At 35.3% G+C, this 18275-nt stretch overlaps 1 protein-coding gene across 1 annotated transcript in view; it reads right to left on the bottom strand.

The window, feature by feature from the left end:
- Nucleotides 1-1890, bottom strand: part of LOC110602919 (subtilisin-like protease SBT2.2) — a 32520-nt gene extending 30630 nt beyond the window's left edge. Inside the window, exons 1-3 of the mRNA XM_021740520.2 lie at nt 1250-1890; nt 644-797; nt 7-404 (exon numbers count right to left, since the gene is read on the bottom strand). Coding sequence (XP_021596212.1) covers nt 7-404; nt 644-797; nt 1250-1464 — 767 coding nt within the window. The 5' untranslated portion in view covers nt 1465-1890. The remainder of the gene's footprint in view (nt 1-6; nt 405-643; nt 798-1249) is intronic.
- Nucleotides 1891-18275: the final 16385 nt, after the last annotated feature.

The following is an 18275-nucleotide window of genomic DNA, read 5'->3' on the forward strand; positions in this document are numbered from 1 at the left end:
ACTTACGTGCCATGGCCATCACCATCAAAAGGTGAAGCATAATCCTGACTAGTATTGAAAATTCCCCTGGTGATAGCTGAAGCTGCAAAATGGCGGGCTGCAATAAGCTTCCTATTGCATGAACCAGAGGGGAAATCTCGAGTAACCTCACAAATACCAGAAAAATGACCAGGCACTGTATATGAGTTCTCAGATACATCATCAGCAAAGCTAGGATGATTTGGATCAATGCCAGTATCGACGAAACCAATCACAATTCCTTCACCAGCAGTTGCATATCCACCTTCCTTGACCCATGCTCCCTGTGGCAAACCCAAGAACTGTGGTGTATGGGTGGTTGCTGTTCTAACAGAAAAATCCAGAACCACATTTGCCACTTCTCTTCTCCTGGAAAGCTTGTCCGCCTTAGAAATTGGCCAGCGAAAAAAGGGTCATTTCCTTTTCATAAGGTCAGAAGTTGGAAGTGATCAATGATTCAAAAAAGCAGCAAGCAACTATTACTTTTTCAGATTTTACTGGTTCTGTTGCCAAGAAATTACATTAGAGAAAGGGGGATTAAAAAAAAATGCAATGATATCATTGCCTTTATTTAACAGCACAATTATGTTAATTGCATGATAGTGAATGATGATGCTGCATATACCTGCTGTGAGGTAACAAGAACAGCAAATCCATTGATCAAGTAGTGATAACTGTATAGCTTCAGATATTTCTCTCCCCTTAGCACCCTCCTCAATAATGAATCATGAACTTGAGCTATATAAGAACCAGTATTCAGATGAGAACTCGAATTATTCCTGAAACAGAGAGTAAAAAGGGCAATCAAAAGCTTAATTTGTCAAGCTTCTCTCAGCTTAGCATATCTTCCTGAAAAGGCCAAATATTAACATAGCTGGCAGTACAGAGCATAATTAAAAGAACAATCAGGTGAATTATGGGAAAAAATCTAACTCTAGAAAGCACTCAGCAATTCAAGCTCAATATCCCCGTTTAAGAGGGAAAGGTTTTAAAAGATAAATAAAACCCAAAAAAATTTATAAACAAAATTTCAAATGCAAAATTCCAAATTTCCAGGCAGACAATTTACATGCGACAAAGGCTACATGCGACAAAATAAACAAAATTTCTTCAGCATCAACAAAACAAGGAGACAACATACAGGCACATCAATTTCATACTATAGAGCAACAAATTCAAGTAGTAAAACGCAAAGCGATTACTAAAAATTAAAGGAGAAAGAATTTTGTGCCTTGGTCTGTGCAGTTTGTTTCGAGTATCAGTGGAACCATGCTTGAACACGTTAGTTTCCATTCTGAATTCTCCATAGTAGTGAGAAGCAGGAGCTTGTTTAAGGGTCACAATGTACACATCTGCACTTAAACTATCAGAATCATTCAGACACAAAATGCCCATAAACAACCCCAAGGAAAGAACTACCACTAAATGCACCCAAATGCCTGCCATTACAAAACAACTGGAAGTTCGATTAAGTCTTCAACAACTCGTATATTCTAGGTTCAATCACCAGCCTTTTCTCCAAACAAAGGTTACCCAGAAAACAAAACACAGAAATGCAGAGACACTTCAGCGGAATTGGGAAACAGTTACAAAGAAGGAAAGTTGCAGATGTCCATCAAGCCCCCATGGAAGAGGAGTGAAATGGCAGAGAAAACAGGGGTTTCTAGTGGAGAAAAAGCACCCATTAACTTACTTCAGCGAGAGAGAGAGAGAGAGAGAGAGGAGTAAAGTATTAATAGGAAGAGTGCAGTAGAGAAATATTCTGCAACTTTCTTGGGTGGTGTGAATATGAACGTTTAGTTTAATACAAGGTGAGAGAAAGCGCAGAAGAAGAATGAGCTCTACAGCTATGGATTATGCATAGAATAAATGTATTTTTACATGCATAATAAATTACTGGAAAGCTAATTCTGGAACGAGAATACAGAGCTTAAAGAATTACGCGAGGAATGAACATTTTCACTTTCTTTTTCTTGTTTTTTTTTTTTTGGGGGGGGGGGGGGGGGGGGGATTTTTTTGTCCTCTACTGCAAATTCATTTTTCTTTTTCATTTTTTTTTAGAAATAATATTTTTTATTGAAATTAAATAAATGATAGGTGAATTTTTTTTTTTTTTTTTTAGTAATTGGTATAAAAATGATACAAGCATATAAATCTGTTTTCGTTAATTTTAGTCAACTAATTTATTAAAAAAATTTACAATTAATGATTTCCATTGAAGTAGTAAATTAACATTTCTAATTTGATTTTAAATTTTGTATACGTTGATTAACAAAATAGAAGTAAATTTATTTATTAAATAAATTAATTTAGAAATGGTAAATAACTAGATAATGATACATCAATATGAAAATGTGAAAGTATAAAAATAGAAAAAAATATATATATAATTTATGAAAGCCCATTGCTATTGGATTAATTAAATGGAGATTTACTATTTAGTTCTTGAGTATTGTCATTATTAATAAGTCAGTCTCTGAATTTTTAGAAATCTATTAAAACATTATTATCTTTTCTCTCTATCAACGAAATAGTTTTTAAGTCCTTTTTTCCGTTAAAAATAGATAAATGATGAGAGAGAAAATTTTTAAAATTCAATTTTGCTATCAAATAAATTGCTTTATTTAATCCTTGGATATTGCTATTATTAATAAGTCAGTCTCTATATTTTCAGAAATTTATTAAAATATCATTATCTTTTCTCATATCTATTAAAACGTCCTTATCATTTCTTTCCATCAATGAAATAGTCTCTCCTCCTCCTCCTTTCCCTTCTCAAAAAAGAAGAAAAAGAAGAAGAAGATGATGATGATGATAATGAAGGAGAATAAGAAAAAGAAGAAAAAAAAAAGAAAGAGAAGAAGAATATGGTGATGAAGAAGAAGAAGAAGAATCGCCTCCTCCTCCTCCTTAAAGAAGAAGAATAAAAAGAAAAATAAACAAAGAATGAAAGAAAAAGAAGAACCAAAGAAGAAGAAGAGGAGGAAGAAGAAGAAGAAGGATGAGGAGGAAAAGAAGGGTGTAATTTGGTCTTTTGCTATATTTTTAACGGCAGAAATAGACGGAATGACTATTTTGTTGATGAAGAGAAAAGATAAGAACATTTTAATAGGTTTCTAAAAATGCAGGGACTGACTTATTAATAATGATAATATCTAGGGACTAAATTATAAATCTCTCTTAATTAAAAGTAAGCCGAGTTAGGAAAGGAGCTAGGAGATTTAAGAGAGTATAAAGAGAGTATATTGATAACTATAACCATGTTAGTTTGGGAAGAATTTCGATTATTTTTAATCCGTAGGCAATCTCTATCCAAGTTTAGATATGCATTTACTAGTTATTTACTGCAGTGAAATTGATAAATGGTAGGTCCTTTATGTGGTGGTCTTTTGTGTATGGAAGAAATTTTAGTGTAAAAATCTATTTAAGAATATAGAGAAAGGAATTAACAATACCTAGTTGATTTAGGGTGATTTCAATGCTACATTGAGTGCTCAAGTGATTTAGGGTGATTTCAATGCTATACTGAATGCTCAAGAAGTAATTGAGAGAATATATACGAATCTCTCTCTTGTTTTAGAGAGAGACTTTTTCTCTCTAGTTTTCCTTCCTATTAGAGATAAGTCCCTCTTCTTATTGTCTTTTGTGTAGTCTCCCTCTACCCCGTTGGGTAGAGGGTGGCACTCCCTTCTCAACTCAACAAGTGAGTTTATCCTCCCTTTATCAAGTTGAATGTACATATTGCTTTTTGTATTTCTATTGGTTCCAAATCTGGTTTGCATATTGAGGATTTTTTTTGGAGATCTAGGTTCTTTTTTGGATTTGTTTTTTTCTTTCATTGCCCAATACTTCATCAACTTCTTTCTCTATTTTTCAAGAGAAAATTTTTCCTTTGGTTAAAAACTATGACATTTCTATGGTCTCTATTTGATCTACATATTTGACAGCTAACCTTCACAATGTCGTTTGAGAGCTCTAATTGGTTCTCCTCTCCGTTGCAGCAGCGATTCATGCTTATCTACTTTGGCTCTGTAGCTCTTATCGCCTTTCACATTGTAGAACATTTTTATTAGCGTGTCTCTCAGTTCTTCAATATGGATTTTAGCCTTTTGACACTAGTGGAGAGTTTCACCTTTCTTCACTCTTGGCTAAGGATTAACAGTTGTATTCTTGGGTGAAAAGGTCCAACTTTGATACTTGAATGTGTGTTATTGCGATGGAGCCAGGAAACAGAGTAGGTTTGGTTCTTAGTTTGGCTTCTCAAGATCCTTTGTGAAATGAAGATCCCATAGCCGAAGCTGAGCAGGCGACCAAGTGGCTTCTAGATCAACACATGTCTGCTAGAGTTTTTAGGTGTCTTGGGCTTGTATTGTTTTTAAGCCTTTGATTGTATTTTTTTTTAGCTCCTGTCTTCTATGTTTGTATTTGAGCTTGGCTCAAAATTCAAGTTTAATGAAATTATTTAATTTTCGACAAAAAAAAAGTGATTGGAGTAATTGAGGCGAAAGGGACGACACTCAAGAGTTGGTTGATTTTGTGGCAAAGACTAGCTTGGTTGGTATAGGGTCTAAAAGGTGTTCTTTTACCTAGAGTAATAACTCGAAGAGAGCCAATAGAATTCGGAGGAAGTTGGGTAGATGCTTAGTTGATATTGCTTATATGAGCTTGAGGTACTTCATGCAAGAATTTCTAATTATTTTCCATTGACGGTCATTATAAAGAAAGACAAAGGAGAGGAAAACGCCTTTCACATTTTTCTTTTTAATATGTAGGTTGTCCATCCAGATTTTAATAAATTTGTAGGAGAATATTGACAGCATGAATGTAAAACATCTAAGATGTTTTAGTTGTGGTAGAATTTTATGATGTAGAACCCTAGCCTATTAGAAACTGAAACGACACATACCCTAGTAAAAAGAATTTAGTTCATAAAACAATTCCCTAATCTAAAACACCATTAATTAACATGCAATTAAGAACACTTATAACTGATTGATTTTAAGAGCAGCAAGAATAAGAATCATAGAAGTTAGTATCAAACCTTATTTGTGATGCAATGTCAAGAACCAAGATCTCTCTTAAACTCTCAAAGAAGAATTGCGTAAAGCAATTGTATTGAATAATTCATAATATGTATACAATATGGAAAAAGAGATGCTTTATATAACCTAAATAAAAACTCATGATCTTTGCCACTTTCCACTACTATGCATAGACCCATGATCTATGCCACTACCCACTACTATGCATGGACCCATGATCTATGCCACTATCCACTACTGATAACTATCCACTACTGGATAACTACCCACTACTAGTTAACTACCAACTGCTAAATAACTACCCACTACTGAATTAGTGATGGGGAATCTGTTAATGCAAATACAAAGTTTTAAATCGTCAATAAGGATACATTCGGCCTAATTGACTTAGAATGGTCAAATTGTTCTTCAACTTCAAAATGAACTTGCAAAACTTCAACATATCCCTTCATGAATCCTTGAAGTATTTTCTTCAATCTCTTGGATCTCAACCTTGTAATTGGTCCTTGAGGCAATGCTAGCTCATCATTTTTTGTATTGTTGGTTGTGCTTACATCATTCCCTCTCTCTTGAAAAAGATTCGTCCTTGAATCTGTACCAAAATCAAAAGGAGACAAATCAGAAACATTAAATATAGCACTTACACCAAACTCACCTGGCATATCAATTATGTATGCGTTGTCATTGATCCGTTCCAGCACTTGATATGATCCATCCCCTCGTGCATTGAGTTTTGATTTCCTTTGATTCGAAAACCTCTCCTTTCGCATATGGATCCAAACCTAGTCACTTGGTCTGAATACAACTTTCTTGTGACCCTTATTGGCCTGTTTCTCATACATCCTGTTACGCTTCTCAATATGCTCACGCGCTTTCATGTGTATTGATTTAACCATTTCAGCCCTCGCTTTTTCATCTAAATTAGACAACTCGTTCAAAAGTAAAGGCATTAAATCTAATATAGTTAATGGATTAAAACCATACACAATCTCAAAAGGTCAATAACTAGTAGAAGAATGGACAACACGATTATAAACAAATTCAACATAGTGCAAACATTCTTCCCAAGTTTTCAAGTTCCTACCCACAATAGCATGAAGCATAGTTCCTAAACTCCTATTAACAACTTCAGTTTGGCCATTTGTTTGTGGATGACAAGTAGTAGTAAATAAAATTTTAGTACCCAATTTTCCCCACAAAACACGTCAGAAATGACTAAGGAACTTAGAATCTCTATCAGAAACAATAGTCCTAGGTATACCATACAAACAGACTACTTCCCTGAAAAACAAATCAGCTATGTTCATTACATCATCGGTTTTATGACATGGAATAAAATGTGTCATCTTACTAAAGCGATCCACAACAACAAACAATGAATCTCTACCTCTTTTTGTCCTAGGTAAACCTATCACAAAATCCATAGATATATCAGTCTAAGGTTCAGTAGGTATAGGCAAAGGAGTATACAACCCATGTGGCAAGGACTTAGATTTAGCCTGTTTACATGCAAAGCATTGAGCACAAATTTTCTCTACATATTTTCACATATTAGGCCAATAAAAGTGTTCATTCAACATGTCTAAAGTTTTTTTCACACCAAAATGTCCCATTAACCCTCTTGAATGCGATTCTCTAACAAGCAACTCACGCACTAAACAATTGGGTATGCATATTTGTTTTTCCCTAAAAAGAAATCCATCATGCAAATAAAACTTGTTAAATGCCCCATGTTCATATGCCTTAAATACATCAGAAAAATTAGTATCATTCTCATACATATCTTTCAAATGCTCAAACCCTAACAACTTAGAACTAAGCATGGAAGTCAATGCATAATGTCTAGATAATACTTCAGCAACCACATTCTCTTTACCTTGCTTGTATTTAATCATATAAGGAAAGATTTCGAGATACTCAACCCACTTACCATGCCGCTTGTTCAACTTACCTTGTCCCTTCAAGTGTTTGAGAGACTGATGGTCGGTATGAATCACAAACTCATTAGGCAGCAAGTAGTGTTCCCAAACTTCAAGAGCCTTAATCAGTGCATAGAACTCTTTGTCATAAGTGGAATAGTTCAAATGTGCGCCACCTAACTTCTCATTGAAATATGCTATGGGTCGGCCTTCCTGTATAAGAACAGCACCAATACCAATCCCAGAAGCATCACATTCAATTTCAAAGGTTTTAGAAAAATCAGATAACCTTAAAACAGAAGCAGTAGTAAGTTTTTATTTTAATGTGTTAAATGCAAGTTCCTGTTTTTTATCCCATTTAAATCCAACAGTCTTTTTAATGATCTCATTTAGAGGTGCATCAATAGTGCTGAAATCTCTAACAAACCTCCTATAGAAGCTTGCTAATCCATGAAAGGATCTCACCTCATTAGCATTCTTAGGTATAGGCCATTCTTGGATAGTCTTAACCTTTTCAGTATCTACCTCAACTCCACGTGAACTAACAACAAATACTAGGAATATAACACTATCAGTATAAAATGTGCATTTCTTAATATTAGCATACAATTCATGTTCACGCAACTTCTGTAGAACAAGTTCAACATGCCTAATATGATCATCCAGGTTTCGACTATAAATCAATATATCATCAAAATACACAACCACAAACTTACTTAGGTAATCACGCAAAACATGGTTCATTAATCTCATAAATGTGCTAGGTGCATTAGTTAAGCTAAAAGATATCACTAACCATTCATATAAACCATATTTAGTCTTAAAGGCAGTTTTCCACTCATCACCTAGCTTCATCCTAATTTGATGATAACCGCTTTTCAAATCAATTTTGGTAAAGAAAACAGCACCGCGTAATTCTTCAAGTATATCATCTAACCTAGGAATAGGATGACGATACTTTACAGTGATTTTATTGATCGCTCGACAATCAATACACATGCGCATTGTTCCATCTTTCTTTGGAACCAACAAAACAGGTATTGTGCATGGACTGAGGATCTCTCTGATATGTCCCTTAGCTAGCAACTCATCAACTTGCTTTTGTAATTCCTTCGTCTCCTCAAGATTACTTCGGTAAGCTGGACAGTTTGGAATCTGAGTTCCAAGGACAAAATCAATCTGATGTTCTATTTTCCTAATGGGCGGCAACCCAGATGGCACCTCCTCAAGAAATACATCCGCAAAATCCTACAACAACTTAGAAAAAGAACTAGGTAATTCATCTGTAGGGTTAGTCTCAATCATAAAATTGGAACTAAAACGCAATATAATCAAAGCTCTCTTCTCTAAGCATGCTTTCTTCAACTCTCTCTCTTTACAATAAAAGGAAGACTTGCTGAATTCTTCACTCTTCTCACTCAGCTCTCCTTTAACCTCCACACTAACTAATGTTTTCTCTCCTTCACATCTCTCATTTTTATCATTTCTTGTGCAGTCACTCTCCTTTGGGCCATTCAAAATCTTCTTTTTACAATTGACCTCTTTTCCCTCATTCTTTTTACTTATCTCACCTCTCTTACCCAATTTAGCATATTGTTGTAATTTCACTTGATCTGCATATACATCTTTAGGAGATAATAGTACAAGTATATATTTTACACCAAGGAATGTAAAAGAAAACCTATTTCTATACCCATCATGAATGACAAGCCTATCAAATTGCCATGGTCTACCTAACAAAATATATCCAACCTGCATGGGTACAATATCACAAGTAACCTCATCTACATACTTACCAATGGAAAATGATACTTTATATTGCTTGGTTACCTTTGTCTTGCCACTATCATTCAACCACTAAAGTTTGTAAGGATTAGCGTATTTAATAGTTTCTAGTCCTAATTTATCAACTAAAATAGTACTAGCACAATTGACTTGGCTAGCCGAATCTATTATCATGCAACAAACTTTACTACCTATTAAACGAGTGTGAAAGATGTTTTCACGCTGTTCAAGTCTCTCTTTTTTAATAGAAACAATTAAAGTGTGCAATATTACTAAGGACTCTCCCTGAATGGGATACTCTTCTATCTCTACATCAGAACAATCTTCTAAAGGTGATATTTCATCAGAATTAGAATCAGTTTCGGAGACTATCTCATCTCCCCTCACTATCATGGCATGTTTATTAACACATTCACTGGCATAATGCCCATGCTCTTTACATTTAAAGCACTGAATATCTCTAGCTAGTCCTATTAGATTTAGGGGCTGATTCATTTTTACCATGAGAGTTAGATGTTTCTTTGGAAAGTAACGTGCCTTTTTTAGTTGAAGATTATCAAACCTTTTAAGATTAGCCTTGGTGTTCTATTTGGAACCCCATTTGTTGTTGGAGTTTTGAGTAGCCCTGTTACTCCCCCATCTACTTCAGTCTCTTTGTCTTTCCACATTAATGGCAATGTTCACTAAGTCTTCCAAATCAACATATGGTTGCAAATCAACCACATCAGCAATCTTCTTATTTAGACCACCAAAAAACAAGCCATAGTCTGGTCTTCCTCCTCCACTATGTTTGCTTTGATCAGGAGCAATTTCATCTCCTTATGATACTCATCAACAGATTTTGATCCATGGGTTAATCTTTACAACTGATGATGGAAATCTCTATGGTAATAAGTAAGTACATATTTCTTCCTCATGATTCGCTTCATCTCTTCCCAACTAGCAATGGGTAACTCTCCATTCCTTCTCCTAGATTTCATAAGCTCATCCCACCATATTAGTGCATAATCTGAAAACTCAAGGGCAGCAAGTTTTACCTTTTTATCATAGGAATAGTTTTGGCAGTTAAAAACCATCTCCACTTTACACTCCCACTCTAAATAGGTATCAACATCAGCCTTACTATTGAAGCTTGGAATCTTTATCTTTATGGAGTTCATATTATTATCTACATAGGGTACATGATCATTAAACCTTCTAGCTCGAAAAGGGGCTGATTGTGCCTCATTTTCCTCTTCATAGGATGGATCATGTGTATCATCATCCCTCTGATTGGACTTGCCCTTTGAAGATTTAAGGTTGTCCTTAAGGTTATCCATTCTCAAATTTAGCTTCTGAAAGCTATCCATGAAAGCTTTATACATAACTTTAAGATCAAACGTTGGGTCAGAAGTATCACCAGTATTATGTCCAGACATTATAGAAAAATTTACAATTCTCTCAACTCACGTGTTTAACTTTCAAGCATTCACTTGGTATCTCAAAAGTGCACTTCAGAATAAAAACTCAATAAGCCAAGCTTGTATGATTCAAATAACAAGGAAAGCAAAGAAAGACCTAACAAAAAAAAAAGATAGGAAACAACACTAAATGTAAACTGAGCAAAATGAACAAATGGATTGATTTAGCACACAAAAGTGAGATTTCGTGTACTAAGAGTAAATTGATGTTCAACAATGTGCAATTTGTCAAACTAAGTGTAAGAAACTAATAGACAGAAAGATACCAAATTGACAAACTAAGAATCAAAATTGACAAGACGGATATGCTTAACACGAAGTTTCTCTAAGCATGCGATCATAGGTTAAATGATGTTAATATTGACTTAACAAAAATAATTCAAAACTAGCCAACGAGATAGACACTTAAAACAACAACTATTAAGTATAGCTGTTTTGTGAAAAATACTATCCAAATTGGCCATAAACCTATCCCAAACATGTATTTCGAATCCCAAGTTTAGAAATATATTCAAGATATATGAAATATGATTCATATCAATAGGTATCAATATCATAATGAAGTTTCAACAATTGACCCAAAGTTGCAGAAATTCTTTTTCTTTTTTTTTTCTTCTTTTTGGAATTTTTTTATATGGACAGAAGTAAAATACTATAAATACTATTCTAAGAGTATTAGAATTGGAGCATACGAATTAAGGAAGAAAGCACAAACTAAATCACTAAAGATAGTAATTTCGTCTAAACAAGAATTTAAGGTAAAATTCGATTTGAACAATAACTAAACAATGAATTCAACTCTAATAGGTATTCCAAACGGAAATATCACGAAAAATTGAAGAAAATACACCAAATAACCAAAGTGATATATTCGGTCAATAATGAACAAAATTGAATACAAAGACACAAAGGATAGTTAAGAAATTATTACTAAGCCTAACTCTGATACTAATTGATGCAGAACCTCAGCCTATTAGAGACGGAAACGACACATACCCTAGTAAAAAGAACTTAATTCAGAAAATAATTTCCCAATCTAAAGCACCCTTAATTAACATATAATTAAGAACACTTATAACTGATTAATTTTAAGAGCAGTAAGAATAAGAATCATACAAGCTAGTATCAAACCTTATTCGTGATGCAATATCAAGAACCAAGATCTCTCTTAATCTCTCAAAGAAGAATCGCGTAAATCAATTGTATTGAATAATTAATAATCTGTATATAATATGGAAAAAGAGATGTTTTATATAACCTAAATAAAGACCCATAACCTTTGCAACTTTCCACTATTATGCATAGACTCATGATCTATGCTACTATCCACTACTGGTTAACTGTAACGACCCGAAAATCGGACCGCCACCGGCGCTAGGATGTAGATCGTTTTAAGGCCGCCGGGACCCGTAGCAAGCCTAACATACATCCTGTATACCTGTTTAATCCCATACATGATCAACAATTACATAAAAATTTAAAACTTTCTCTTCGTTCATTCATTCACTCATTCATTTATTCTTTCATTCATTCATTCATTCTTTCATTCATTCATTCATTCATTCACTCATTCATTCATTCATTCATTCATTCATTCTGTAATACCCGGCTAGAATCCGGCATCGGGATTCCTGCCTTCCGGCGGAATCTAGGGTGTTGGATCTCTCTAGAAGGGTAGAATGTGTTTTCTAAAATGTTTTCACATGATTTCATGGTTTTAAATGAAAATGAATTGAGTTTTGAAGAGAAAAGGCCAAGGAGGAAGAACCCAGGTTCGGCCGCCGAAGGTGATGTTCGGCCGCCGAACATGAGATGGTTTCGGATGGACTTTTGGCTTCCGAAAGTTGAGTTGGGCAGAAACCAGGTTCGGCTGCCGAACCTCAAGTTCGGCCGCCGAACATGGGGGACTTTAGGGTGCTGGTTTGGCCGCCGAATGTGGCTCAGCCGGTCGCCTATAAAAGGCCTCAGACCGAAAATGGGCGAGTTTTCCTCCCCATTCTCGTGCCAAGGTGAGTTCATGTCCTCCCTTGGTCGATTTCACGTTTTCCTTCATCTTCTATGGTTTTTATGAGTTTCATTCTTGGTTTTGAAGAGTTTTAAGCGTGGATCAAGGATTTGGAGCTTGGAGACCCCGGAGCTAGTTTCCTCCACATCTCCAAGGTTCGGGTCACACCAACCCTCGATCTCCAAGAGGTTAGTGTAGATCCTTGCTTTTCCTTATGTTAAATGAAGTTTTAAGTAAGTTTTATAGAGTTTGATGGTTGAGTTTGGGTAGAAATGCATGTTGAAGGTTTATGTGGGTTTTATACCCAATGTATGTTATGTAATGTTTGTGTTGAGGAGTTTATGTTAGTTTATGCTCCTTTATGCTTGTGGGAGTGAGTATGCATGATTGGGAGAGAGTATGTGAGGATTTGGGTATATTTGAGTTTGGTTTTTGGCTTGGCAGAATCGGACCTGTCGTCCAGAGGGGACCAGGTTCGGCCGCCGAAAGGAGTTTCGGCCGCCGAACCTGCATGGGAGGCAGTCTTTAGGCTGCCGAACGTGCCCCCGAAGGAGGGACTTTCGTTTCTGTCCAGGAGTTTCGGCCGCCGAACCTGCCGCCGAACTTACCCGAGTTTCGTCTCTGGAAGGGACTTTCGGCCGCCGAAGGCGCCTCCGAAAGTGCCCCGTCCAGCCGTTTCTTGGGTGTTTCCTATGCATGTTTTAGTGATGTTTAGAGGGGTTTTTGGGGGTATGTTTATGAGTTGTTTAGAGTATGTTTGGCACCTCATTCGAGTCCACCTGTGTAGGATCGGACCCGAGGGACCGAGGAGGCCAGTAGTGCTAGCAGTTGCAGAGTCTGTCAGCGTCTGCCAGGAGGTGAGTAGAACTAAACCTAATCTTTTATTTTAAGAAATCAAATGTCTAATGCATCTTTTATTTTAAGGAATTCAAATGCCTAAAGCATATGCATGCATCATGTTTATATGTAATAGGATGATTGCACTAGTTTCACGAATATGACGCATTGCATAAATTGCTGTGTATATGATGAGATGGGTGGACCAAGGCGACCTCAATAGCCCACAAGTCTGTCAATGAGTCTTTGTCAGTCGGGCAAGTACATGTAGGAAAGCCCTATGAGAGCTCCTTCGGGGCCAAGTTTTGACAGAGGGAATGTTGGGGTCATGTCTAACCCTGAGGGGAAGGACGTTTCGAGAACCCTCTAAAATCACCCGCAAGAGGAAGAGATTGCTAGCGTGAACTCAAGCGGGGAAGAAAGGTTGATGTGTATTCGTTGTGATATGACGCATTTCATGAAAGCATGAAATAAAAGAAAGAATGAAATAAAAGAAAAATAAAATAAAATGAAATAAAATAAAATAAATAATGAATAATAAAATGAAATCATAATTAATGAACTGTTTTCTCTGTTTCTACTCACTGGGCTCTTGTAGCTCACCCCATTCCCTTAACCCCAGTTTTGCAGGGCCAGAGTAAGTAAGCCAGAGTAAGTCAGATAGAGCTATGGGAAAGAAGAGGTTCAAGCATGGGTTGCCATGTTTGGTTGTAATAGCTTAGCTATGTTTTGTTTATGTTTGAGTAAGGCTTGATGTGTATGTTTATGATTATAGAGGATGTTATGTAAGGAAGTTGTTAAAGAGATGATATGTTATGTAATGCTATGTATGTTTTGTATGCTTGTTTAGCTTAGTTATGGACATGATAGATGGACTTGATGTATGGTCCTTATGTATATAAAGAATATGATGAATGGAAAGAGTAATGAGTATGTTATAAGAGATAGAGCCAAGCTAAGAAAAGTATGTGAGATGTATGGTATAGAGTTGTGCTTTGCCTAGTGTTGGTAAATCCCTTGGTTTTGCATGATCAATATGAAAGTTAAAGAAATGTTTTAAGAATGTTTTCAAGTTATATGAAATGTTTTAATGGTCTGAAGTATGTATGGCCGTGAGGGAAGAAAGGGTCTCAATCCCTTGACCCAAAGCGGATATGTTTTTACAACTAGCTTGATGACTCATCTAGTATGAAGTTCTATGTTTCTATTCATAGGTCAAGCTGAAATAAAGAAAAAGTTTAAAGGCTTTCTGAAAAAGTTTAAGTTTTTATGAAAATACTGATCATGTATGGGATTATATCTAGAGTTCAGGATGTCTAGAGGCTTACTACGGGTCCCGGCGGCCTTAAGCCGATCTGGATCCTAGTGCCGAGCAGTTTGGGGCCGTTACAAGAGATGTACTGGTTTCCGGGCTGTTACACATTCACTCATTCATTCACCAAGCTTAACCTATGCATGCACAAATCATAACATAAAACCTCTCACTGGAGTCCTCATCAAATATTCCAATGGGGTATCATAACATACATTAAGTTTGTTTTACATAAACATCATTAAACATTTAAGATCATGTACCAAAAAGGGATTAACAACATACTATGGTCAAGCACAACTCTAAACTTCCATAAGCATCAATACATTACATTTCTATACTATACTTTTACATTACATCATAATCATGTCCACAATTATCCATTACATAAAACATGACTCTACTCCTGCTGACCTCCTGGTCTACCCTGTACCTGCAAACCTGGGGGTTAGGGAGAGGGGTGAGCTATAAAGCCCAGTGAGCAGAATAAATAAACATTCAATTTAAATTTCATGCTTTCATGAAATGCAACACATCACAAACAAATCACATCAAGGATGGACTTGTCACCAATAGTCCTCTACATAGTCCAATTGTGCCAGGGGCGTAGAATGGGTCTCACTGGTCCTTCTCTTTACATAACATAACATAGCATAACATTCTATAGTGCCAGGGGCGTAGAATGGGCCTCACTGGTCTTTCTCTTAACATAGTGCTAGGGGCGTAGAATGGGTCTCACTGGTCTTCCATACCGTATCATCATCGTATCATATCATACGAGGACTAAAGGATCATTTAACATCCATCCACATCATCATCAAGTTATGTAATGCAACATATTCGTGAATTCTAATGCAAACAACCTAGTATATCTCATGGCATACGTGATGTATATATCATGCTCAAAATTTATTTATTTGCTTTGAAACGTAATGAGTTATTCCACTCACCTCTGGCTGAAGCTCTAATGACTCTGAAGCAGCTATCTCATTGCTAAGGTCCTCGGTTCCTCGGGTCCGAACCTACACAGGTGGACTCAAATGAGAGACCAAACATTCATGAACATGACTCTAAAATACTCCCCAAAAACCCCCTAAAGCACCTTAAAATAATCACATAAATCATGCAAAGGAAGGCTGAACAGGGCACTTTCGGCGGTAGGTTCGGCGGCCGAAAGTCCCTCCAAAGCCGAAAGTCATACATGTTCGGCGACACCTTTGGCGGCCGAAACTCCCTTTCAGAGCCGAAAGTCCACTTTCGGGGGCAGGGTTTGGCAGCCGAAAGTTGGCCTCCACAGGCAGGTTCGGCGGCCGAAAGTTCCTTCGGCTGCTGAACCTGAGTTCTTCCAAAGGGCAGAACTCAGCCTCTTTCATGCACAAATGCCTCTCAATCCATTCCATCATGCATTTACCTATTCTACAACAAGCAACTCAAGCCAACAAGTATAAAGGGGTCTCAAACTAACCTAAACCCGAACCAAAGCACATCAAACATGCATAAACAACCCACATTGCTCAAAAACTCAACATAAACCCATAAACTCAAAAATAACCTAACATGCATTTCTACCCCATAGATCTTCATAAAACTTGTTTAAAACATACAAGGAAGGTTGGATCTAAGCTTACCTCTTGGAGATCGAGAGGAAAGTCGATCCTAGCTTGGAGATGGGGAGAAATCACATCTTTGGTCTCCAAGCTTCAAAACTTGCTCTTTTGCTCAAATATCTTCAAACCAAGTGAAAACTCATAAGAAAATCATGAAGATTCGAAGGAAGAAGCTCAAAATCGATGAGGGACGGCGGAGAACTCACCTTGGCCGAAAACGGGGAGAAAAGCTCACTCGTTCGGACATGGGGACCCTTTATAGGTGACTGGCCAGGCCACTTTCGGGGGCCTAACGTGCCTCCACATGCATGCCATGTTCGGCGGCTGAACATAAGGTTCAGCGGCCGAACCTGGACTTCCCTTACTCATGCCTTCGGGGGCCTAAAGCACTCCCGAAATGCATGCATGTTCGACGGCCGAACCTGAGGTTCGGCGGCCAAACCTGAGTCTTCCTCTCAAGGTTATTTTCATTCAAAACTTAATTTCTTTCTTGCTTAAAACCATAAAATACATTAAAACATTTTATAAAAACATGATTTTACCCTTCTAGAGGTTTCCGACATCCGAGATTCCACCGGACGGTAGGAATTCAGATACCGGAGTCTAGCCGGGTATTACATTAACTATCAACTGCTAAATAACTACCCACTACTGAATTAGTGATGGGGAATCTATTAATGCAAATACAAAGTTTTGAATCGTCAATAAGGACACATTCAGCCTAATTGACTTAAAATGGGCAGATTGTTCTTCGACTTCAAAATGAACTTGTAAAGTTTCAATGTATCTCTTCATGAATCCTTGAAATACTTCCTTCAATCTCTTGAATCTCAATCTTATAATTGGTTCTTGAGGCAATGCTAGCTCATCATTTTTGGTATTGTTGGTTGTGCTTACATCTGTTCATGAATTTAATGCTTCATTTGAATTAAAGGAAATAGAAAGAAAATTTAAAAATAAAAATTGATTTCCCTAAATTCCCTTGTTTGTACATCAATTAAAAGAGTGAAAAATAAGAAAATAATGATAAAGACGAGATATCATATTTTTCAACTCTTTGTATTTAGTTTAAAACATTTCTCCCTAAATTGGTAGAAATAGAATACGAAGAGTAATATACTTAAGCCTTCATTTCTTAACTTGTCATAATAATCAACTGCATCTCCCCTTTATTCTAATAATTTATCCAAATGAAAAATAGTAAATTCCATTTCTATTGTTTTCTTCTTTTTTTTTCTTATTTTTCCTCTTTAATTTCTTTTCATTTTTCCCTCACAACTAACTATCCAAACAAAGGGTAATGAAAAGGTTGAGAAAGTTAAATAGGAAAAGTTGAGATTTATGAGATGGATAGAAATTGCAAAAGCATGGAGTGGAGAGAGCTCTATAAGATGATCCCTTGAACTAGAATCTATTGGATGAGAAAAGAGCCTTTGCAACATTAGAGGAGGAGGAAGAATTTTGTAGATAAAAGTTTAGGGTTATTCTGAGACTAAGTGCTTCCACAATTATGTGAAAGTCAGGAATTCAATAAATAAAATTTATAGTATTGTTCTGCCTGAGGATAAGATTACTGATTATAGAATTAAAAGATTGGTTAGAACCAATGGAAAGAGGAGAATAATATATGTAATTAAAAATTACATAAGTAAAAAATATAAAATTTTAAATTATTAATTCTTAAGATCCTTCTAATTTTATCTAATCACTGTTTATATAATATGATAAAATTTTGTAAAAAAAAATATGACATGTAAAAATTACTATTTAATTTTAATGTTACAAAATTAATATACTAAAAATAATAAAATATATTTTTATAATAATATATATTATAAAAATAATTAAAAAATTTTATTATAAAAAAATTATTATTAATAATATTATTGAATTAATATAATATAATATAAATATACTATTAGATATAAAATAATAAAAAAATTAAAAGGTTAGTGGAGGAAAATATATTTTATTATATATATTATAAAATATATTTAATTATATTATAATACTTTCAATATCTTATAATTTTTATTCATTTTATTTTTTACACATATTAAAATAAATAATTTTTTTATTAATTTTTTAATTAACTCTCTTAAAATATTAAATTTTATTTAATATTAAAAAATATTTTTAATATTCATTTAAAAGAATAATAATTAATTTTAAAAATAAAATAAAAATTAAATAATATTATAATAGTTAATTTATATATTATCTTTAACACCTTACCTTTTCTTTTCTCTACCTCTGTTTTTAGTTGGTGTCTTTTTTTAATAATTTTAGT

The sequence above is a fragment of the Manihot esculenta genome, chromosome 16, assembly GCF_001659605.2.
Source record: "Manihot esculenta cultivar AM560-2 chromosome 16, M.esculenta_v8, whole genome shotgun sequence".
NCBI lineage: Eukaryota > Viridiplantae > Streptophyta > Magnoliopsida > Malpighiales > Euphorbiaceae > Manihot > Manihot esculenta.